General features: G+C 32.7%; 1 protein-coding gene across 2 annotated transcripts in view; it reads right to left on the bottom strand.

Moving 5' to 3' along the window:
• Positions 1–6311: 6311 nt before the first annotated feature.
• The window catches only part of LOC149487051 (semaphorin-2A-like), a 248627-nt gene continuing 236430 nt past the window's right edge, over positions 6312–18508 (bottom strand). For both annotated transcript variants that reach the window (XM_089697292.1, XM_089697290.1), the window contains 6 exons: positions 12677–12777; positions 12105–12277; positions 10829–11020; positions 9934–10071; positions 9090–9198; positions 6312–8874 (listed from right to left, as the gene is read on the bottom strand). In XM_089697292.1, the coding sequence (XP_089553418.1) occupies positions 8818–8874; positions 9090–9198; positions 9934–10071; positions 10829–11020; positions 12105–12277; positions 12677–12777 (770 nt within the window). In that variant the 3' untranslated portion in view covers positions 6312–8817. The remainder of the gene's footprint in view (positions 8875–9089; positions 9199–9933; positions 10072–10828; positions 11021–12104; positions 12278–12676; positions 12778–18508) is intronic.

Genomic DNA, 18508 nt, shown 5'->3' with positions numbered 1-18508 from the left:
AAACATAATATTAATCATTTATATCTACGTCACTTGTTCTAAGGCGTATTCGTGGTTACAGCTATCGAGTATGGTAATTGAAACCTCAGCATAGAGGTCGAAGGATATTTTTATGCAAAAAAAAGTTCAATACATTAGAAAGTCGTTAGGAATTGTGCTAAAATAGCGTTATTTTCATCGAGTAAGCGATCCGCCGTGATTAGCGGTCCGCCGCGATGCGTGACTGTTTATGGTCCGTGACTCGTTCACCCCTTCACCCTAAACGCAGACACGTGTATGGATTAATAGTGATTTTTTCCCCATTAATCCTCAGCACACCAAATGTCCAATTTTCTATGTAACCCCTTTAATTACCATCTCTAAGACGTAGGCGAAAATTTTGCAAAGGCAAATTTAATTAGATTTATATAAATCGCAATTTAATTATTATATTTTTATTTGAGATTTATAAGCAACTTATTATTATTACCGTATATGTTTTTTTATGAATTTTTGTACCTACAATATTAATCATCATTCACAGTTGCGCTTTCTTCTGTTTTATTAAAATTTTCCTCTGTGTACCTGTTCACACGTCGACCCCTAAAGAGGTTAAAAATTTTGTAATTACAAAACGTTATAACTGTAGGAATTCATTGGCTAATAAATTTCGTTATTATCTTGTTTAATGACTTCAGAATGTAGTAAAGTTTTAAGTATTTCACCTAATTCACATCTCGTGCCCAAAATTAAATTTGTCCACAAAGCAAAATACACGGGTGCACTCACGCGCCGTGTTTTTAAGGTTTTATGGAGCTTTCGAAGCGTATAATGACCATACAGGTATAAAACTGTTGTTCAGCCTGTAATTCATAATTACGCAGAACGACGAAATTCACTCTCAGAGGGATGTACATTGCCCGAGATATTTTGACGATCTCGCATTCTTCATTATGCCGGCGCCGAGTTAACACGCTTTATAGCCGACAATACATGTTTATAAAATTTGCATACGTTCATTCGCACTCTTCCGCGACCATTACCTTTCCATTTGGTAAATAATTTAGGAGGCCTCTAGGACGCCGGCCAGATATTAAAAGTGATGGGTCCCCAAGGTTTAATATTAGACTCCCCTCGTATTAAATTCTCTGTCACGCGAAATTCCCAAATGCATACGCGAGATATTTTTTGCACATGTTCATATTTTCACTTTTGTTGTCTCATTCGATACAGAATGTCACGTGATTGTACCGAATTATTTGGAATTTTCAATCGTTGAATTGTACTTAATTTTTATTGTGGAATTTAATTGAGACGCACCATTTGATTCAGCTTGGATAATGGAGAAACACGCTGGCAATGCGCTGCAAAAATTAGAAATTTCGATATTCGATTCCTGCTTCCAAATTACTCTACGTTTTATATCTGTAGCATTGTAAAGGAACTCGGAAATTTTCTAATATTCTATGTGCATTTATACTAAGTAATGTATATTATTTCACATTATAGATTGTGTTCATTTTTCCTTATTATGCCTATTTAGTGCATTCGTAATTATAAACTGGTAAGGTAGGTAGGTACATGGTGTCATGGCATAAAATATTAATGCAACTTCATTTCAAATTCATATTACAATACTAAGCAAGTTGCGCAGGGCGTTGAATAATCGAGTTCATTTTATATGCATCAAATTCACAGAACAAAACTAATCCAGAGCCCGGGGGCAATAAAAATGTCCCACTTCCCGCCGCTACGTTAAAAATAGATGAGCACAAGGTGTAATCTCGGCGATTCTTATTATAAAATTTTGCATCTCAAATATTTTACATTTTTCACCATTTGCCTCGACATCACCCCACTGAAAAGAGAATACATCAATTACTTTAAGCTAAGTGGCTTCACTACAACTTTACAACGCATTTAATATTCATTTATTACAGCAATTCTTCAATGTTTTAAGTAGCTTCTCCCAGTTTGATTTATTCAAGTAACGAATTATCGGGAAATAATAATTTAACTATAAAATATTCACTTCTTTAGAACTCAAAGGCCTCGCAGCAAATGAAATAAATCTCTATAACAATACAGTTGATTTATCAAAATTAAATCTCTTTGTCGAAATGAATAATCAAATTTATCAGTCACTCGAATCTTCTATTTGAAAGGGCTTGAAAGGTTCTCTGTTTACACTATTTTTGCAATTATGATGATTAAAATTGTTATTTTAAGTGAGTACCTAATCCTTTGCGCTCGTTATTTATTTACTACTTAGAATGTATGAGCAGTATCGTGGACCCTTACCTGAATTTGTTTTTGTAAAGATGTCGTCAAGGGCTCTCCCTAAGATGTAGGCAGACAAATACATCCCGACATCCCCCGTCTTATGATAGAAGCCCATTGTTTGTTCTATTTTATAAAGCCTTGCAATAAAACGTTTGCATTTTACATTTTTTTGGGGCCATAAATAAAAGACCTCTTGTAAAATTGCATTTTAAGCATTTCTCGATGCGAAAGCGTCACCTTTGGTTGGGACACTGTTGGGGTATGCGTATTAAGGGACGTTAAAGTTTTCGAATTATGTACGTTATTTGATATTTCAGATTTACGACATCGTTCCGTATTGATGTTTTTGTTATTTCGGACCTTACTACTTCCTTTATTCCTAAATTTATTGAACATATTACAAAAAAAGTCTATAGTTTTATAATAATCTATATATATAATTTTTTTAAATTACCTATATATATATAATTTTTTTTATTTTGAAAAATAAATATAACGGACGTATGTGCATGTTGTCGCAAAAAGATGATATTTGTAGAACCTAGCAAAGATATTACGATTCGTGGAAATCTAATTGTAATTCTCAGAATCCTCTGTTAATTTTAATTAATATTTCATTCCGGATGTTAACAGATAATAAATTAATAACTACATCATGTCCGGTGCCTCGAGGAAGGTTCGCATGGAGTCGTAGGGGTTCAAGTGAAATTAAATTACGAGTTGACAAAATGAGTTACGCCCTTTTCTGTAGATTAACAAACAAAAACTGATGGTATGGGGGTCACGGAGGCATTAATGTTGTTAGAGGCAAATGAGTCTATTCTTCGCGGACGTGTCGCCAATCGCACACAATGCTACAATTTAAGCTGGCCATTGTTCTTGTTCATTCGTCTCTCGATTTAGTTTTGAGCTTTTATCGCTGCCCATTTGAATGGTGGGCGCGACGCCGCCTGCTCGCTCCGATGATTTTTCCACGGTTATACATTTATGTACGTATACGTTTTCCATATATTCCATTTTATTTTATTTATATTAAAACGGACTCGGTTAATGAAAAGGAAAATTGTATGATGCGGCAGATTGTACGGTGCATTAACTGATAAAAATATATAATAATATGAGCTGATACCACAGAACAGTAAGAACCACGTTGATACATATTATTTAAAGAGTAGTTGTTCAATATTTTCTAAGAGTATTCACAATGGAAAACATTAAAACTTTTCTCAATGTTAACTTTAACATTATTAATAACACAAAAGATCGAAAAAAGTTTTATAAGCATACAAAATTATATCCATAATTTCAATTACTTGCTTGACTTAAAATCGACTTACGCAACGCGTGGCATAACTGACCACAAAGGGGAGGACAATTTTGTACGCTTCGAGATCCAATTAATTTAAAAAAATCACCATAACCCAACGCCGATATTCGAAAGGGCTTATTGTCATGTAAATTTGTGCAAACTTGCTAGCTAGTCGTAGGCATGGCTAATTGTTAATTCGTATAATACGCTTACAGGGACGCGGCTCGACCGTACCAATGGAAAGATTATACGCACCACATACCACACTCCTACCACATTTGTCCAACATTGCGGGACAAAGCTTTTAAGTCATTGTGTCAAATTATAAAATGTGCTTATCTATTTGTTATATTATATATATTTATCTCTTCAGAATATGTTTTGATCAATCAGGATGTTTTTCGTACATTTCTAAATGTTCAACATAATTTCAGAAACTTACGATCGCTTCTGAAGTATTTTTATTATTAGTTAAATAATTGGAAAATCTGTGTAGTTCGGGAAAAAATCTATTGCACCATATTTATTAATAATCAATCATCATATTTATTAAAATAAATACTAATACATTAATCGTAGTAACTGAGAAATTATACAAAACGATGTAAAAATGGAGGTTGTTAGATTTATTATTACCTCTCTCATTGCTCTCTAACTATAAGAATAAACATCAAAATAATATAGCCCTTGGAAATTTAGTAAAAGTTGAAATTCAATTATGAAAGAGTATGTTCAATGTAGTAGAAAACCAGATCAATTGATATTTGCCCTTAATATTTTTATGGTAAATGAAGACGAAGCTTCACGCTTGGATAAGCTACGAAATGATTCTTCGTCTATAACTTACACCAGTGTGCAATCATAAACATCTTATGTAAGTAGAAAATTGTATATTGTGTTATAACACAATAATATTTATATTCATATTATTTATTATTGCTTCGTAACATACCTATACAGTACTCCAAAATTAATAATGAGGAAGGAGTTCTCGGGCGGTTCTCAGTGTCCATGAAAGTATGAAAAACAAAAGGCTACGTATTTTATAAAATATGACAAAAAAACATTATAATACATAAATGACGCAGGAGCAAATGATAACATTAACATTATGATTGCATTAGATAATATCTTCTTTACACGACGTTGTTCATATTCTTAACAAAGTTGCATCATAAATCTTTTGTATGATACATAGTTCTTACCGTAAGCGATACAATTTAACACATGATACACGCTGTCTTCCAACTAGGACAGTGTTTTGTTACCGGGTTGTGATTCTCTTAAGTTTTGCGACATTATGTAGATTGTTAGCAAAATGTATGTTAGTTGGGAACTAGGTAACGTGTGACAAATTTCGCAACTCGGTGCGCTGGAATATCACGCGATCTAAAGTCTTATGCGGTTCACTATTTTGTTTCATATGTACAATGGTAAATCACGAAGCACATATGTAACTAGAGAATATTACCTACTAGAGATACTCAATTAAGTCGGAGCGATACAATCAAATTAAATGCAGCTGTTTTAGTTATTATATTTTATTTATATATGTTAAAACGTTCAGATACTTTCAGATGATAATAATAGCTCTGTCTCTATTTGCATTATATTTTGTATGAAATACCTATAATTTATATGAAAACTACTGTTATTTAAACTGTTATGCGATACCCTTACACACGCAACGAAATGAAGGTCAAAATTAAAGTCAGCTGCGCAGGACTAGACCAATTTTCGAACGTTGCCATTAGCAATTCATAGCAAATAACACGTAACAACGGTAATCAGTCTATAATAGAAAAATCGTATTTCGCTAGCAGGCAAGGCGGTGCCAAGCACAGATTTCGTCGGCAATGTATCGTGAAATTAGTTTAGTGGCACTATATAATTACGCGCCCTTACTTTTTATAGCCCTAGTCGCCGTAGGGTGCGTCCCTTGGTTGTTATGACGAAAATGTCAACCCGGCCTGCGACTTGATGAATTGACACTATTTTAAACATCTTTTTCCTCCTTACCCTTCCATGAGATTCGTATACATGACAACCCATAGTCACCCAATTGATTTTACACACCTGTCATGTGTAAGGTCAATGTACTTAACAGAGGAATTGTTTTGTAGTAATTTTCTCACTATTTGTTCTCTGACCAGTTTATTTGATTTTCAATTCTATCATATTTTATTAATATCAATAAGGTTATCATTGTAGGCTCTTAGATTGTTCTTTAGACGGTCGACTTGGTTAATTTTAAATAGTTATTAATTTTTGTCTGAACTAGTTCGTTTACATTGATCCAGTCTTCATTGCTTGATTGAGTTAAAACTTAAAATCATATAATATACTAGCTGTGCCCTGCGGTCTTAGCCACAGTGCCCCACTCCTGTTATATAGCCTTATAGCCTTCCTCGATAAATGGGCTACCTAACACCGAAAGAATTTTTCAAATACGATCAGTAGTTCCTGAGATTAGCGCGTTCAAACAAACAAACAAACAAATTCTTCAGCTTTATAATATTAGTATAGATTCACCTAAAGATATAATTAAAAAGTTAATGAGGTTGTTTGCCTCAGATCACTCTTATTCTGCTATATGAAAATTTATGTTATCCTGTCTTTTTTTTCTTGCTTGAATAAAGTAGGTCACAATATGTGAAGGTATAAATAAAGTCTGGTTTTGATATTTATTTTTTAAAGGTTGTCCTTAATTTTGGCGTACAAGAGTAAATAAAACTCAAACTGCAAGATACATTTCATAGATTTATTATATAAAATCTTAAACTACTTTTGAATTTTATCTTAATACAGTATAGTAACATGTGAAATTTACAGAACTATTCGATTAGTACAGATAGTAAGTATTTAGCTATAATTATTGCGCAAGATTATCCCTTTCGGAATATCTTTAGTTTTAAAATCACTAAAATACTTAAGTACCGAACCTTAAGTGATACATAATTTAAAAAGCTCAGATTTATTTCTATTATGTATTACATCTATTTCGATCAATGTATGTACATTATGATATGAAAGATTTGAAAATATTATATTATAATGTATTTGCTAAAATAAAATAATATATTTTTAAGCACCTAATCACCTAACCTTAACGTCAATTATAATAGTTTCGGTACGAGAAACTAATTACTTTAATGAAAACGAGTAGGTACTGAATATTAAAATACATTTCAAAATGGCCGGTTTCAATGTTTGAGTTTTAAGAAAATGAGCTGTGAAGAGATGAAGGAAATGAGAGTAGATTTAGAAAGAACAATATTCATCTATGGCGTTCGTAATAAATCTCTAGAAAAAATATTTTTACAATTTTATAAAACGTTTTTGTCTTTCAAATTCAATAGCTATTTATAAATAGTAATGGTGTAAGTACAATAGTATAATACAAGCTCTTAATTAGTACTTTATGATATGGAATCGAAGTATCGAAAAGGTACCAGTGAGGATGATATTGTTATATTAATTACGAATCATCTAGGTCGACTTTAAGATCAAATTTCTTTGTACAAAAATATGCAGAATTATTCTCTAAAACACCGTCTACTTTCATATACTAACGTTTTATACATAAGTAAATATTTAGTAAAATTCTATACCGGGACATGCGTAGTTTAGGCGTAATTACCGGCTAAACAATCACAAAGAAGCGTTCACAATAGTGAAAATGTCACTAATCACGCTTTATATATTTTGAAGAAAGCTGGGCGCTAAATAATATTGTAATGAATAGCTACGCGTGCCCCGGTATACTATGTATCTATTCAGTGAGCAAGCCTTTATATTTAGTCACAATTTATTGCTGATGTGTTCATTTAGTTAAAACATGTTTGTTTAATACAGAATCCATACATTTTAACATAACATTCACTCGATTGGTTAAGAATAAAAAATGGAGAATGTTAGATTTTATAGGTTTTATTAAATCACAATAAAACAATGAAATACCTGAACAATATGTGGCAGTGAATGTTTTGAATTTAATGAGTTGTATTAAGTTTATTATTTAATATATAATTTCAATTTCTTATACGATACATATCTCCAAAACTTGGCATAGACTATGCAATAGCTCGCCAGAGTCATAAAACATTTAAATATTAATGTTTTAAATTTTAAACAAATTAATACATGGAAGATTCTCCCCTTCCATACAGAAACATGGCATTTATTTAATTGCATAGTCTAAACAAGTTATTTGCCATTATTGCATTCCAATAAACACTTAATTTTATACGATTTCTTATATATCACAGGCTTAAAATATATTATTATAGGGACGTGCATTCTATACGTACACTTACAAGTAGATAGAGAAATTAGGTAACTATTTACACGAATAAGGGGAAAAATAATGAGGCAGACCCTCCCACAACCCTCGGAGATTTCAAATTACAGAACAGCTATACGTATTCATTCATTAGTAAAAAGGCAACGAGTTTTGATCATTTTAACAAACTTAATTACAAATAGGATCAAAATTCACCCGTCGCGTTGCCGAGTCTTCGTTAACGTGCTGTTCTGATGATACAATAATAATAATTTTCAGCAAATCCCTAAATATTTAGCAAATATCCTTGCAATTTTTCACCGATAAGATATTTTCCTAGTCTTTAAAAATAAACATTTGTACTGAAAATACAGCACATTAATTAAAATAATAAATGCAACAAAGGACAAAATATAAATAACCTAAAGTAATAGGATCGTTTAACTACCACGTACACACATTAGGCAGTTTAAGCGCGGCACGTCGACCGCACGAGTACGAAAATTTCAAAATACTAACAATTTTACTACTCTCTTAACGAAGCGTACTTACAACATGAAATTTATGTTTAAACTTTACACGCCATCACCAACAAGCATCCTAGAACTCTTTGTTCTATTTTAAAATTGTCCGTAAAATTTAAAATTTTTATCACCTTCTCATGTTCGATGATGAAATGTTGCACGTTTTCCATGCGGGGTACGAAAACACTTTTTGTCTTGATGTTACACGGTAACGGCATTATAACAATCGTTATTAAGAAAATATATGACGGTACAGTCGTGTACACTTTGAGCATCATAATATGTATAAGTTCGCGCTGTCCGTATTCTGTTATCGATGAATTTAAACTGTTTTATGAGAACACATTTAAATATTTGAGAGCGGCAGACACATAAGGTACGGGGATTGCCCCGTAGTGGGTGACGGACTGAAACATGAGATAGGCGATGTTTAGAAGCTATCACACAATCTCGTTCGGATGCGTGTTTTGATTGGAGTCGTTTTGTCGAGCGCATTGCTGAAACAAATTAAAATCATTAGAAATTGTATATGTATAGAATTACTAAACACAGAAGAACAGATATTGCTAAAAAAATATATTTAATTATATTATTATACAATAAAAAAAGATAAAAATATCAACTTAGAACACTAAGTACGCTACAGATACAGATTTGTGAAGAAAAGCAGCTTACTTTAAAAACTACGTTTATCTAAGTACTTTCGACTTACCTCTTGTTTTCTTTCCCACGTTTTCATTGCGCTTTTATATTTTTCAAACTCGTGACACCAGTTTGAATAAATCTTCTGATACTCGTTACTTTTCTCAGGTGGTGAACATCTGCAATAAATATTCATTAAGCGTGCTTAACCGATATACAGACATTTATAAGAAGTAAATGGAAAGTGTTGTATTTAAACTGGATAAATTTTAAGAATTGAAATGCATATTACAATTATGGTCGTGTTTCTGAAGAAACCTGAAATTATAAAATGAACATATTATATACGCTAAAGTTTTCTGGTGTTCTTGTGAGTTTCAAATTAATTATACAGTTTAAAACTTATTGCAATGAATAGTAAAACCTTGGTTTGATTGAATAATAGAAAACATATTTCCGGTAAAAAATGATTACGGAACAAACGTGAATCGGTTAAATTGCAACCACTAATGGAGAATGATATTAAACAATAAAATTAGCCAAAATAAACGTTTCATTGCATTGCGCATAATTTATGTGCATTATATTAATGACGTTTCTACAAATAGAAATTGCTTTTATGCAAATTGGGTATTATTATTTTAAATATTTTTGTATTATAATTTCTCATATTGTATAATACAGGTAGCATAATTACATGAAGCTCTTTGTTTACCAATTGAATGGACAATTACTAAATTAAATGGATGTTAAAGTGAAAGCACATTTTTATAATTTTAGGAACAAGATAATTTGGCCAGTCCGGTTAAAAGTGTAAGGGTAGAGATATTTTATCACTTTAACTAACGTATATGAAAAGTGTACATGCATTTATTTATACACAATTATGTCTTAGTAATAATTGTTTTAATTACCTGTGTATATCAACAGTAATATTGTAAGAGCACAGCAGAGAGCCGCCGAGCCAACAGTCGTAGCGCCCCGCGTCACCCTCATTCACGGATATTATGAGCAACCCGTGTTCTGACGTCTCTATGTATTTCTCTGGTTTACTGAAAATGTAAGAATTATATGAATATTCCTAAATTCTATCTTTAGACCTTGAAGCTTTTGTAATTTCTTTTGCCTTCATTTTTCTCGGAATCTAAAATATTTCAAGTGTTTACATGTAGGTACATAATAACAAAGACATGTTGACATCTATTTAAAAAGACCATATACCACAGACTTGACTTTGAATGCTTGTGCATTCGAATTACTAGAATAACAACTCAACAATAATGAGAGAAATAAAAACAAAAGCCAAGGTTAAAAAAACAATTAACTACCGCCTCCGTGTGAAGGATTTGAAAACAGTTTAAAAGGCATGGCAGGAGAGAAAGCGATACAAACGTTTCCCCCGAGTTTTAATTATGCCCACGGAAGTAGATAGAAGTGGATTTGGAAACACTTTAATTAATCTTGTTGCACGCGTACAGTGCACCCCGCAGGAATGCTACGTTTGTGGTATTGAATGTATTATTACGCTTAGTGTACGGTTTTCAATAATTTTGGTTAATCTTCTTGCGTTGCCTACTGTTCATAGGAATGTATGTATTGAATGTTGTATCATTACTTTATTCGTTGTATATCCTATATTTTAAACTTGTAGTAAATGCACTTGCTATGCCATTTAATAACACGTCTGTCGTTCATTTTATTGATAGCCAATGTAAAATTTTTCAACGAGATCGTGGTATGTGGAAACTAATACAACAAAGACCTCAAACAATGTTCTTAAATACAACATTAATGCTTAACAAAACTCACTTAAAAGTGATCGGATGGCGTCCTTTCTCTCTCGAATAGTGGTACCAGGATACCGCTCTGGGTTGTAGAACTTCAGGCATCTTCACGAAGCTGCCGAGATGGAGGCTCTGTCCCCACGTGGCTGATACACTCTTTCGTGATATGGACGAGTCGCAGATATCCGCTGTTTCATTTGCTACGTCTTGGATTAACCTGGTAAGAGAGTTTTCGTGACTTATTTTATATAGATGGATTAATTACAAAAACTGAGAATTGTATAGCAGTTTTTATCAATGTGCAACTAGTATATAGCTGTATGTATAGGTATTATTTGCAATGGAAAGGAAATTATTTATTATACTCTCATTAATGTACAGCACAATTTTAGTAAATGAATTGTGATATAAATACCTATATCATAGAGCCATACTCTTTGATGAGTACTACAATTTACGTAATAACAAATAATACGTACGCATTATGCAGACAACAGATAATCATAATCACATGCTATTTTCATAATTATTGTAAAACAACTAGCCTAGTTCCGATATCCATTTAATATAATTACGTTTACATTTCAGAAAATTGTCAAAGTATTGTTCATTATTATTGACTTTGGTTAAACATACAGCGATTGCTTGATAGTCAAAAATAAAGGTTGTATTTGAAATTTCAGTTGTTTGTTCTCGTGTGATTATTTGATACACAATGGACGGCCGGCAGGGTATTATTAAGAATCGATTTAATGTTATCGATAGCATCGACTGAAACTTAGTTAATAGCACTGGGTTATTAAATTTGAAAGCTATGCAGTCGATGATAATAAAGTATGGACATTGTTGTTGGATAGTGGCTATGGCAATAAAAATAACGGTGAATATTAATTATCAAAATCACTACGTTTTCGAACAGCGCCGCTGATAACGTCTAAAAAGTGATTACAAGTTCAATATAGCAATTTTAATAAAATTTCAATTTCAATTAGATACGGGTAAATTATACGTTTGAAAATATTAAGCTTTAAAAATATTGATAAACTGTATTTCAAATAAAAATTAATATGTATATTTAATTAGTTGTAATAGGTGGTAATAAGCAAAAATTTATTTTATCAAATTGTAAAAAGTCTTATGTTCTCATTAATGAAAAAAAAAAAATAACTCTTCAATATTTCATATTTTTCACTGTTACTGCAAGCTTTTATTATTAAGAATAACAATCTGATTATTGTAACATGTATCAACATCAGTATTAAAACGCATATTACTACTGTATATCTTAATTTACAACTCACCCCGGCATATATTCTCTACAAACGCCAGCGTCTCGATCCCACCCGCAGTACGGATCGCGTGCGCATCGTACGCACGCGTCGTAGCGGCGCGCGCATAACGCCAGGCGTAGCTGTAGCACTCGCCGGTCAGATGCCGCGTAGAGCGAGCCGTGCATGCGAGATAGTGCCATCGCCTACGAAAAGTAAAGATGTAAATCTTATAGTGCTTACGAAGTTCACTGAAGCTAATTTATTTAAAACTTTATGTATATCTTAATTGTTTATATGTAAAGTTAATTTTCATATGGGATGAATTATTAAGTAACATCATGCAACTATATGTTTCGAAAAATAATGCAATATATTAAATATTAATACTGTTGAGTACTCCTAAGTTTATTGACAAAGCATTAAGTTATCTGTAAATTGAAATAATTCAACGCGAAAAATATATGTAAAGTCTTTTTATTGTTCGAAAAAGCAAACTATGCAAAATGTTTTATTCTATTCAATTCCAGTATTCTGTTCCACAGCAAATTACACTCGTGTCAATATGCGAAGTGTTAAAATTGCAGTTTATGCGCACTACATACCTGAATAGGTTCACCGGGAGTTACGTCGAATATGTCAAGTAAAGCTGACTGGCTGTCACCGTTCCGAGTCCACTGAACGATTTTATGAATTTTGCCTTCATCTGTAACAATCAAATATATATTGGATACGAGAAACTTTCGATATTCAAATTGGAGCATATGTGAGTGAAATTGTTATTAAATAATACGAAACAGTTATGCCCACTGTCTGTTCATATCAGCCTTTTGTCACTCGAAATAAAATATTTGGCCCCTTTTCAAAGATTTGATGCAATAACAAAAGGCTTTTCAACCCGTAAATTGGGAAAGTGAACTTTCATACACGGCAATATTTTATTTTATATTGTCCATAAAGTCGGGTTCCTTTGTAATTAGGTTTTCGTTAATTGTGCCGGCAACGTCTAGCCATAAGGAGAAATTATAATGGTTCGTTACGTTCAGGGATCAATTAGCGAAGGTCTAGGGGTTCTCTGTTTATTGTGTTGATTATTTGACTTCTTGTTATTATTCGTGTGGGTGAGGCCAAAAATATAGCAATTTAATTGATGAAAGATCAAAATGTCGTTGAATAACATCTTTATACTTAATATAAATTTAGTCTGAAACCATAACCGCTTATCAAAAAATTGCGACAAAGTGGAAGTAATAAAGTTTGATAACGCAATCTATCTTGGCATGGTAATAATTCACCAAATCAAAACTGTGTGCATTAATAAACAGCTTGTCTAATAAAATGATAAATTACAATGGCGCTTCGAGCGACGCCTCAATTAATTTGAGTCGTCGTCGGTGACAGGCCGTGAACTTTCGCTTTAACCGTTTTATTATTCTTAGAGGTCCTTTTTAAACATATTTTTCACTATATTCGGTGAAAATAAGCGAACGAAAAATCTATTTACTTCAATCCACTATCAGGTTACGAAATCTAATACTTTGTTTTCGTCACAACACAAGACAAAAATATAGTAAAACCAAGCAAAATCTTTCTAAATACAATTGTACACAATCAGATCTCGCACGTGACCGTTGGATATTTCGTTAAACCTTTGTACATAAGGTCACAAGTTTCCTTTCAAAACGAACCAATTCACGAGCAAATTAATATTCGGACCACGGATCTTAATAGCTAATTGGATTAAGGCATGTACCAAAATTACCTAACTGGGTTATAACATAGATGGTACGTGTTGCAGACGGTGCGTTGTGCGTCATTGCGACCAGATCCGCATTGTTAGTGTACCCTTAATTATATTCGTAGCTGCCATATGTACATGGATTTAATATTTCTCGATATTTCTGTTAATAATAACAAATGGGGACGTAAATCCGTTGGTATCAAGCTAAGAAAGTTCATATTATACTTTATAAAGTGTAGTAGCATTTTTGTATGTTGCTATAATATTTAAAACAATAAAATTAAACAGTTATGTTTTTTTTTACAGGTGGCTGAGCCGTCCGCGTCGTCCCGGAATGGCGAATGATGGGAGCTCGAAAACGAACGATCGAGTCGTAATCGATTTTTTTCTATTCTTTAAACATTTATATTAATAAAGCATTTTAATGCTATGAACCTAAATATAAAATTCGACGTCAATAGTTATTGAATTTGTGGTTTAAATGAAGTGTATTACAAATGGCTGTAACATCTATCTCGCGATTTCATTTAATAATGTATCCAGCCATTACAGGCCATTAGTTTTCGCGACACATGCGTAGCACCTGATTGACGTAAACAGGCGTGGATAATTATGTACGATGAATATCGCATGAACCCACTAAGGGTTTGTTTACAGCCTTGGGATGATATTCACACTGTTTTCTTTGGTTATGTTATATTTTACTATGAGGTCAATCGAAATTTAAGCAGTTAAGTTCTGGTTCTACGCCAAAATATTGCAATATTTTGGCTAATAATTATGTTATTTTTATAAGTTAATGCGTCAGTGGTTCGTATTGGCATAATAAATATTTTAATAAATTAATAGTGATTCGTCATAAGGCCCTTGCCACAAAGCCTGCAGCGTCTTTGAGCTCGAGATTCGGCCGAAGAAAATAGCAGTACTCTCAATATTCCTATACACTCGCCGCGACAATACACCTGTCAAATAGCATTGATTCACTTCCATTATAGTGTGTACAAAGCCTTATATGTGGGTGTTAATGTACGCAATTCCTAAGACCTTTGATGGAATATAATTACAGTTTGTTACCGTTCCCCGCACAATAAGAATTGTTGATGTATTCCATGTTTGCGAAAACGAGAGTGTAAAGCAATTACGATGATTTGATTTGACATTGAAATAGCAGAGGTATTTACTTTACAGTTGATTATAACATTATAATTAATGCTTTGAAGCTTCTATATGTGCTACATATAAATATTTTGAATTATATATTATATTATCCTACCCACGTAGTTCGCGTATTGATCAAAGCTAACTACATATTATATTCGGCTATTGTTTTGTTAAGTTACAATTGTCAATTAATTCTCGCATTTACTTATTTTTTACATTAAATAAAAAAAACATAAATATGGTATAAATGAAAATGCAAAAGCATGTTATAAATAATAAATAAAGGCTTAAATCGCAAAAAAAGTATTTCTACACACAACTCGACATTCTGTATTAATCTACTTTCATTAAAAGGGCCAAGCTATTTAATACCTATGTCATTTGATGCAATAAAGCCTGCTGTGATTAACATCAAAGGTGTAATAAAGATAATGAGAACTAAATTTAGGGCAATCGTGCCAACATAGAGGTTGCGTTATGGAAACTGCCATCATTACGGAATAATATGTAAGCGGTATTGGAATTTATATTAGTTCAAGGTTCATGTGCCGAATATAAAACAATTTTTTGTATGATAAATTATAAACCTGTGTTTTTGATAATAAATTAAATGTTTCTGTGTAGGCTATGAAAAGTTCAGCAGTGAAGTTAAACTATAAAATACAGTACAACATAGTCTGTTCGTTGATATTGAATCCCAACATTAAAAATGAATAGAATAAAAACGTTAATCTTAATATTAGGGATAATAAAACTAAATAATGATAACTAATACGTAGAACGCCAGAAATTACATATTGTTATATCCTCAAATGCAAACTATTCGTCGTAAGATATATAAACACACAGGAGCATTACCGCGGTCTGTGCCACACCATACATTAGCGGCTTTTAAATTTTGACAGTATTTCAAGTTGATGCGATAATAGCGAGTACAAGAGAAAGCATTCACGGAATCCGGCAAGCAAATAGGGAGGTACAGGGCCAAACTGAAATCTGTTTATGGCAACCTCGTAACACGCTTTAAGCTTTAAGACGTGACGTCACGTAATGTTAGGGGGTAAAGACGAGTTGAAATTACTTTTTGCCCATTCGTTATCAGCCTTCCGATGCAATATTTGTCATACTGATAATTGTGGTTATCATTTGGAAACTTATTTAATGTGTTGTGTCAACTAGTTTACTTTCCTCTTGCTTTATGTTGTTTTGAAACAGCTTAATGCGTACCTACATGTATAACTTATTTTATAGCTTAACATTATAAAACATACATACGAAAATAGTAATAAAGTATTACGATTGTATATAAACAGAAAGCTCCTCCGTAAAACCACGTAATATGACTTCAAAGAATAATGATGTATGTTTTTAAAGAGCACTATAATTCCCAGCGCACTATCAAATATTTAATTAGGTTAAAGCGATGCAGACGCTGGTAATCCGTCTAACATGGAGGCTTATAAATAAACGTAGTTATAGTCATTAATTCTGATCACGATTGGGACTGGCAAAATAATTAAACGCATTGGTCTAATCGAACCGGTCAATCCCTGCGGAGCCTCTAAGGAGAACAAATGAAGAACAGAACAAATTGAGTACATTTTGTTTTTAATAGCGAGATGTATTGAGGACGTGTGGAGAAAATTAGGATTGTAAAACAAACACGTATAAGTAGCAATCAACAATAGTAATTAGTAATCATGAATAATGTGTGATTTATTTCGTTAAAATCTCAATAACTATCTATTCTTACGAAATATTTACTAATATTTTATTTATTTGCAGTTTCATCACAATGAAATAATCTTCTAGCTAGTTAAGACAATAAATACTACGTTCCGCTACGTTTACAAAAAATATATATTTTTATATAGTTAATTTCGCTCGTTGAGTTAATATGTCCAACCTTATTTCCGAATCTTGTCACTAAATTAAATTAAGGACAAGGATAAGGGTTGCTACATTTTGTAATTATATTTCCATATTTTCTTACTCAGTGATCACAACCCTCCGGAGGTGGTATAAAAGGAATTACCCCACAATCCAATAAAGATTTTGCTCCGACAAGCCTAAGTGAAAACTTTTTTGCGATCTCCGGAACAATATAAGTTTTATCCTCCGAGTGGTATAAATTCTCAAACACAAAGTAGCTCTAACATCTTTATTGCTTTTCATAAAAAAGTCGGTAACCAATCGAATCGGCCGACTTTTAACTTACGATTATTGGAAACCTCGCATTTACGCGCATGTAAAATTCTGGGAAACTTTTGTGTCTTGTAATATTTTATTCGCATATATCGTTCGCATACTCGATTATGACCAAGCATTGTTTTTCATTACTTTTCCTTTTCTTCTTTTTGAAATTAATTAAATTAATGAAGCATTGTACGATAATGGTTAGGTAGTGGTTAAACATTTACTGGTCAAATACATTTCCTAAATGTCCCGTTTTCTTGATTCGTTACGTAAACCGTAACAAATAAATCTCGAGGTTGACAATATGAACAAATTCGGCGCGGACTTTTATCAGGGATCGCAATATGTATTTTATAGACGCCGTAAATCGAAGAACGCGGCTTTTAAACGTTTGCCAGCGAGCTCTCGAGCTACTTTTATGAGAAACGTTAGAAATTTTATGTGTCTATTGCTGAGCTATTGATGTATTTAATACTATTTTCGTTTCTGATAAATAACTTCAAAGGCCAGCACTAATAACATGTATCGGCTGACAATGTATTGTTATAAGTTTCAAGGCTTGTACATTCAATATTCAAGGACTGAAAAGCAATCAGGGAGATCGATAGTTTTTAGGTGCTATGTGACCTACATTATAATTAGACATACTTGTGAACACGTTTTACTATAGAATTCGAGCTCACATTTTGAATAAAATATTTACCTTAACTGTTAAAGATATTTGATGTATTTTGAGAGTGATTAACAATATTGGCGTTATTATTAAAGGTTACGGAAAATTAGTTTTCCTTTAAATAGAGCTTCATTTATAGCTAGTTTATATCAGGTCAGAGAATTCCTTAAGAGATTTTATACATATCCAGGGAGTGAAAAATATTTTCCTCATAGAATTTTATATTAGAGAAGGGTTGTAGGTGTCTCGTTATTTTGTATTTTGTATTAAGCGGTCGGTTATTCTGAACACGTATCAAAGGTGTATTTTTAAAGGAGGCTTTCACGGTGGCCGTGGCATTAGGGATGCCGCGACCGCGCCACCTTCGGAAACTTTCCCGTACCTTTTGATATTCAATATACACTGGGACCTAAGCAATCCTTTGATGAGATGTTTTATGCAAAAAACGTTGGGTACTTTTATCGGGGCGCGAAAAACCGTTCAAAAGTGAACACATTAGTATTCTAAATCCTGTTCCCGACAGGCCCTCCCCTCAGTTTCGGGATATAAAAAAATCAATGTTTATTCTCAGTGGACGCGATTTGAATGCTAATTATGGGTATAACTAATTGCTTCGTGTTTGTGCGAAGGGGCAATCCTTTTGTAAATAGACCGCTAAGCTCGACG

The sequence above is a fragment of the Colias philodice genome, chromosome 7 (genome assembly GCF_061535455.1).
Source record: "Colias philodice isolate Cphi_HAF_F1 chromosome 7, ilColPhil1 Martin Lab GWU primary, whole genome shotgun sequence".
Taxonomy (NCBI): domain Eukaryota; kingdom Metazoa; phylum Arthropoda; class Insecta; order Lepidoptera; family Pieridae; genus Colias; species Colias philodice.
This window is presented reverse-complemented; position numbering and strand designations above follow the sequence as displayed.